Source organism: Elephas maximus, chromosome 10 (genome assembly GCF_024166365.1).
Source record: "Elephas maximus indicus isolate mEleMax1 chromosome 10, mEleMax1 primary haplotype, whole genome shotgun sequence".
Taxonomy (NCBI): domain Eukaryota; kingdom Metazoa; phylum Chordata; class Mammalia; order Proboscidea; family Elephantidae; genus Elephas; species Elephas maximus.
Window position 1 is genome coordinate 27,422,694 of NC_064828.1, and position 7,205 is coordinate 27,429,898.

The 7,205-nt window shown below is 36.9% G+C and overlaps 1 protein-coding gene across 1 annotated transcript; it reads right to left on the minus strand.

Annotated features, from left to right (window-relative positions):
* Nucleotides 1-385: 385 nt before the first annotated feature.
* Nucleotides 386-1,317, minus strand: LOC126084016 (olfactory receptor 4K14-like). Its single transcript, XM_049898156.1, is given in 2 exon segments — nt 386-495; nt 498-1,317. Coding segments are annotated over 2 exon segments (930 nt in total).
* Between the last annotated feature and the right edge of the window lie 5,888 nt (nt 1,318-7,205).

Genomic DNA, 7,205 nt, shown 5'->3' on the forward strand with positions numbered 1-7,205 from the left:
TTTGGGTCCACCCAGAGGCACTTTGGAGGAAAAGCCTGGCTATCTACTTCCAAAAACTCAACCTTAGAAAGCCCCATGGAGCACAGTTCTACTCTGACACATATGAGGTCTCCATGAGTTGGAATTGGCTTGACAGCACCTACATTTTTTAATATATACATCTGTACATGTATGTATGTATGTTGACACACACATACACACGTAGACACACATTTATATACCTACACACACACATATAATTGTCTTGACATCAACAACTGTTTCTTCATAATAAAATACATTACAAATTATATCAATATAATGTAAGAATAAAATCATCAAAAAGATTCATATTAAAAAAATATTCCCCTGCCTAAGAATATGTAACTCTACGGAAAGCTGGAATTCAGTGAAAAGTCACATGTCGGTTCCTCAGTTTCTTCATAGCTGTTTTCATCTCTTCATTTCTCAATGTGTAGATAAGCGGGTTCAAGAGTGGGGTGAAAATGGTGTAAACACAGACAGGAGCTTATCCACAGAGAAGCTACTGAAAGGCCACAGATAAATGAAAATGCAGGGTCCAAAAAAGAACGTGACCACCATGATGTGTGCAGAGCAAGTAGACAGTGCTTTAGATACCCCTCCAGCTGCACGCTGTCGAACAGTGATGAGGATAATGGTGTAGGAAATCATTAAGAGCAGAAAACAGCTCATGGAAAGCAACCCACTGTCTGAGATCATAAGTACCCCCAAGACATAACTGTCCATGCAGGCAAGCTTGATCACTAGAGGTAGGTCACAGAAGAAGCTGTCCACTACATTGGGGCCACAGTAAGGTAAATTCACAGTAAAGGCTACCTGACTGATGGAGTGGACAAACCCAACGGCCCATGAAACCAACACCAGTCCAATGCAAGTCTGCCGGCTCATCAAGGTCATGTAATGCAATGGTTTGCATATAGCCACGTACCTGTCATAGGCCATAGAAACTAGCAACACCATCTCAGCACCACCAATAAAGTGCAAGAAGAAGATCTGAGCCATACATCCCCCAAAGGAGATGAGCTTTCGGTCACTAAGAAAGTCCCTGATCATCTTGGGAGTGGCAAAAGAGGCCAGCCACATGTCCAGAAAAGATAGGTTCCCCAGCAGGAAGTACATGGGGGAAGAATGCAAGTGGGGGTTAGAAATGACAGTAGCCACGATAAAGAGGTTACCTAGTACAATGGCCACATACAGCCCAGAGAAGAATATAAAGAAAAAAAATTGGAGCTGTCGTGAAGTGCAGAGTCCATGCAACACAAATTCTGACACGAACGAATAATTCTGTAGGTCCATTGTCTCAGGTCTCAGATTCAGTTTTGAATCTATAGTAAAGAGGTGTAAGTGAAAATGCCTGCTAACTACCAGACACATACAAAGTGATCAACTAAGTATTATCCAAATGTAACTCTTAATTTGTAAGAGATACAAATGATACATTACATAGAAGATTAGAAACAATCCACACCCATACACATACATTTGCCTTTTTCAGACTTCAGTGTTTCCATAGGGGTATTTGGACTTCTGTGAGACTCCAGCATGGGAAAGAGTTGTAGGAACATTTTCTTTTTCTCCCAACAATGGCCACTGTCCATGGGGAGGGGTGCAATCAATCAAGTGCTGAGCGTGAACTAAAAATCTTTAGCATTTTTGAGGTTGTGAAGATTCTCTGAGAGGTATGTTCTCCCCATCTGTGTCAATATCATTGCCATTGGGTATATACTTTTAAGCATCAGACCTGGGAATTGAAATTAAAGGTTAAAAAAATGTTTTCACACAAAGCAATTTACATGTAGATATCAAGCCTCTCTCCCTGTCATCCTTCTCCATTTACCCACACAAGTACAAAACAAAATCAACGAAGGCATTTTGGTGGGTGGCTACATCTACGTATCTAAACACCAATCAACATATGTGTCTCTCCTGAAGCCAATATAATAATACTATAGCTGCAGTAAATTTCTTTCCCTGTTGACAAAGTTAAAGGACAAAGTACTCCTGTAAGCTTAAAAAGCATGTTCTGGACATAAAACCAGTTGGAGTGATGCATAAATACAGGACAGCTTCCATACCATTGGTCCAAATTAGGTCTGTTTAGTAACTGTATGGGAGTGTCATTATTATATGTGAATTATACAGTGGTATTTGTCATACTCACCCATAATATCTTTGAGGAAAATTTAACCTAAATAATAGTACAGTTAGATAAAGTTTAACCTAAAGAGTTAATCAATACCATAACAAGGACAGTTTCTAACTGTAGACCACAGGACTCTTCCTTCAACCTAGTTCTGTTCAAAAATATTCATCAACAACTTGGGTAAAGACATGATTAGCAAATTTACAGATGATACAAATTTGAAAGAATTCACTTACAGAATATTTCAAAGACTGGAAATGTGGGCTGCAATCTGCAAATCCCATATATAGAGAGAGAGAGGGAGGGAAAGAGAGAAAGAAGAGTGTAAACTGATACCAGCCTCACAAGGACATAGAGTATAATATTATTAATATATTTTTTCATAAGTTTTTTATTGATACATGCTTTTACTTTCATAAATTAAAGATAAAAAAGCTTTTTTTCAAAAAAAATTAATGATATAATTTGTTGTAATAACGATACATACGATTAAATTGATCATAAGGAAGAACTTATTCAGAATAACCATGTTTTAGTTTCCAGTTAAAGTTTAGCTCAAGATAGTGCTTCCTAAAGGGCAATACAGTTGAGGTTTCTCCCATGTTAAGTCTCCTTGGAATGTTACTTTTTTGTTGTTGTTTTAAACACTTTATTAAGCTGTAATTTACTTACCATAAAATATACGTATATTCAAATTGTAGAATTCAGTGATTTTTAGTAAATTAATTGAGTTGTACAGCCATCCCTATAATCCTTGCTTTGGAATTGACAATCTCAATTTCTTCCAGGACTACTTCTGACAGTGATCAGGCTGTCTTCTCCTTCTTTACTCACTTATTCACTCACACACTCATTCATTCAGACCATATTTATACAACATCAACACAGTTTTTCATTTCATTTAATTCAGTATTCCATCTCACTTAATTTATTTCACTAATTCAATCAATATAAAGAGACATAAATAAATTAAAGTAGGTTTTATGCAATTCTCCCAATCCCACAATTTTTTTTTTATTGGTCTTCTTGTATGTGTGTTTTGAATCAATTGGGTTTGAGACTAAAAAGTCACTGATCTAATGTATTTGTGGATTCATTATTTATAAACTCTTTCTTAAAGGATTTTATAATGATTTGGAATGAAAAAGATATTTTTTAGGACTTCTGAACAAGGACCAGAGCATAAAATTTACGCAATATTTTTTGGGGGATGGAATTACTCCACAATTATACATGTATTATTGATAAATTCAACATGCCATTAAAAAATGTAGCTGTGAGCTTCCAGATGAAGTAGGATGGAATATATAGCTTCCATTAGCAGTTTATCATGAGAAGTAAATTGGTGCTTCACTTACATCACTAAGAGGAAGATATTATATAAACCTTTTTTAGGGAGATTGAATGTAATTCTTCATGAGCAATTCCACAAAAGATGGAGAAACTCCCTTCATATGAACCTGCTTTACATTGGCCCTTTAAAAAATTTAAGAATGTAACATGAAATCATAGTTTTGTAGGGTTTCTACTGGGAACTAAATAATGTATCCCAGATCTGAAACATTCTAATGGCGTGAACATGATATGACAGAATTTTAAAATCAGGCGATATTAAAGGTTAGCATATCTGTTTTAGTCCATTTAGATTGCACCCATTTCAACCAGACTTTTTCAGGATAATGAGTACTCAAAATTCCTTTTGCTTCTTTTGAATTTTTATAAATGCATTATATTAAAACATTTAATTATAGCATTAATTTTTTTAATCTGAAGCTAAAAGTCCCTTTGTTAATAAAATGGATATAATCACAATTCAGAATCTCCTCACAAGTTTACTTAGATTCCTCTGGCATCCATCTTAACATACGTACTAAAATACAAAAAAAAAAAAAAAACATTGCTGTCAGTTGAGTCGATTCTGACTAAGAGCAACCCTATAGGACAGACTTGAACTGTTCCACAAGGTTTCCAAGGCTGTAAGCTTTACAGAAGCAGACTGCCGCATCATTCTCCCAAGTGAGGAGTGGCTGGTGGGTTTGAACTGCCCACCGACCTTTTGACTAGCCAAGTGCTTAACCACTGTGTCACCAGGGCTCCTTAACATACATATTACAAACCATAAAAAGCTGTACTTTCATTGGTATTCTTTCTGTTCTTGTGGCTCTGAAGAATTTCATATGTAAATATAAAACATGATTGTATTTAAGTTGGTGTTTTATAGAGATTAAGTGAATACGAAAGTTGAAATAATTGAATGGAAAACTCAGGAAAAAAATGAAGGCACTTTTGCTAGTGAGTCAAAGATGTTCTAAAATTTGATTGTGGAGATGTTGCACAGCTCTAAATATACTAAAAACCAGTGAATCGTACACTTAAAGAGGGCATATAAATACAGCTCTTTTAAAAACAGATGTTAAAAGTAACAGAATAAAATAGACTCAAATAAGTTTCTAATTTGGGAGAACTATGATTCACAAAGGCTTTTTAAAAATTAGTAAAAGACTGTTAAATTTATAATCAGAAAAAATAAGGTTGATTCTGTCCATAAACAAATGCTGTTTTTAAATTAAAAAACAAATAACCTAAAAAAAAAAAAAAAACTATGATGATGAAGTTTAATTTTAATGGACAAGTTATTGTGATTTACTCCATTATTTAATATACAAGATAATAGAGTAAATTAGTTTCTGTTTGTCTTGTGTCTTCAGACACACTCTCTAAATATATATCAAAAGTTCTTTACTAACCTGAGATTAAGGCACTCAGTGCTGGCACTGCAAATTCCCCAATCTGTGTTTCAAACCTACCATACATGAATGGACCTTTTGGAAACATGTGTCTTTTTTATCCCAGGGATGACTTAATCATTTATTTCACCTGCCTTTTAAAAATTAATTCAGGAAAAGCATCATTTTAAGAAGCTAGAGAACTTCAGGTATTTGAGTTGTACTTGAACTTTGGATATAAATATCTCTCTCTGTCATCAAATTAGGAATCCTTTAATGATGGCTATTCATGGCCAACTGCTGTAATGGAAGCTGGGGAATAAACCATTTTAGGGTGGAAATTTGAGGTAAAGAATCATAGTTATTTCCCAAGGTGACAAAGGAAGAAAAATGTAAAGATCTGTGAGATTATACAAATACGTATAGCTGAATTATTTTAATATTCAAGCAGAATAATACATACTGTTATCCAGTTGATAGAGCATAAAATACATTTTTTCTTTTAAATAATCAGGTTAACAAGTCACATGGTAAAGATAGACTGAAAACCTGCCAGCCCTGCATATTTTTTTATGTAACTTTGATGTGACACACCACTTTGTAAAAGGCCTATTCCTACCAGAAACATCAGGTTTACACGTGCTAAAATATTTGCATCTCTAGACTCACATGGTAATAAATGATGAAATCTCTCAACATCTGGCCACTTTATCCTGATTTATATTTGTTAGCCCATTTACTTTCCAAAAGTATTTGAGGTTAATGTAGGCTTCTTCTATTAATGGGCCTAGGCTGATAACAAATACCCTACACCATGCTAACAAATGATAAGCACGTTTGTAACTGTTCACATGACATTTAATTCCGTATTAGATGGATAAGTACAACCAAAAGTATGAGAAATTTTACTGTCAAGATAGGATCTTAGTGTAGTAAAAAAATCTCAAGTCCTACATTGGCATTAGATAATTGGTTTGGCTGAAAAGAAGTCACGCAACTCTTCTAAGTTTCCGTTTCCGCATTTATAACCCACAGACAATAAGTTAAAAAAAAAAGATGGCAGAAGTAGCTTACCTCGCATCAGTGTCATTTGTTCCTGAAATGCAGTAAGCATACGGGTACAGACATATTACATAAAATTAAGAATTGTAGGGAAGCCCGTGACACCCAGAAGGAAGCAGAAGCACATACTTGAATTGGTGGTAGGGAAGAGTTTACTAAACCTAAAATCAACAACAGAACAATTCAGAAAGCAAAAGGGAAGTAAAAGCATTTTTAAAATTAAAAAAAAAAAAAATCTTTGCATTTGAGAAAGCTTCACAATAAAATTAAAATCCAATTACGAACTAGTTAAATGTACTTCAAATCTTGTGACTCCCAGGGCCGCTACACTGCATTGCATAGACTCTGACTGCTCAAGGTCTACTGGGCAAAGGGCACACATGCCACCCACCTAACTAGCCATACTTCTTGGCCAGGCCTGGCTCTGCCAACACGTAGCACATTTCTTTCTAATCTACACACAGTTCTGTTGTGGCTATTGCAGCCCTGATGACAAAGATTTAATATGTTAATACAAAAAGGCATTTGTGAATCAGTAAGGAAAGGATGAAAGCCTTAAGAGAAAAATGGACAAATTATTAACAAAAGAAGAAAAATAATAGGCAAATAAACATTAAAGAGTTACCTCAATAAATATCAAATAATTAAAAATTAATGAGGAGGCGGGGCCAAGATGGCGGACTAGGTAGACGCTATCTCGGATCCCTCTTGCAACAAAGACTTGGAAAAACAAGTGAATCGATCACATACATAACAATCTAGGAACGATGAACAACAAACACAGATTTAGAGATGGAAAACGAACAAATATGGGGAAGCAGCAACTGTTTTTGGAGCCTGGAGCCAGTGTCCCAGTCAGGTAACCTTGGCGCCTGGTTTAGGTCAGGGCCCAGGGGAGCTGAGGGCGCAAACAAGGGGTGCAGCCCTACCCCCCTGAACTCACCCCGGGAGGGGGCCCAGCCAGTCCGTGCGGGTGGCGTGGCAACGCAGCCGGTGGGAGAAGTCCCCGTGAGGCAGTGACTGGTCTTGGAGCTGGGAGTGCAGCGTCCCAGCTGGGGAACCTTGCCTCCGGGCTTTTGACTGGGCACTGTCACGGTGCAAGCACGGGGAGCAGCTCCATTCCCCTGAACTAACCCCAGGAGGGGGCCCAGCCGGTCCGCGGAGGTGGCACGGCGACACGGCTGGCGGGACGAGAAGTCCCCGGGAGGCAGTTACTGATTTTGGAGTCGTGAGTGCAACATCCCAGCAGGGGA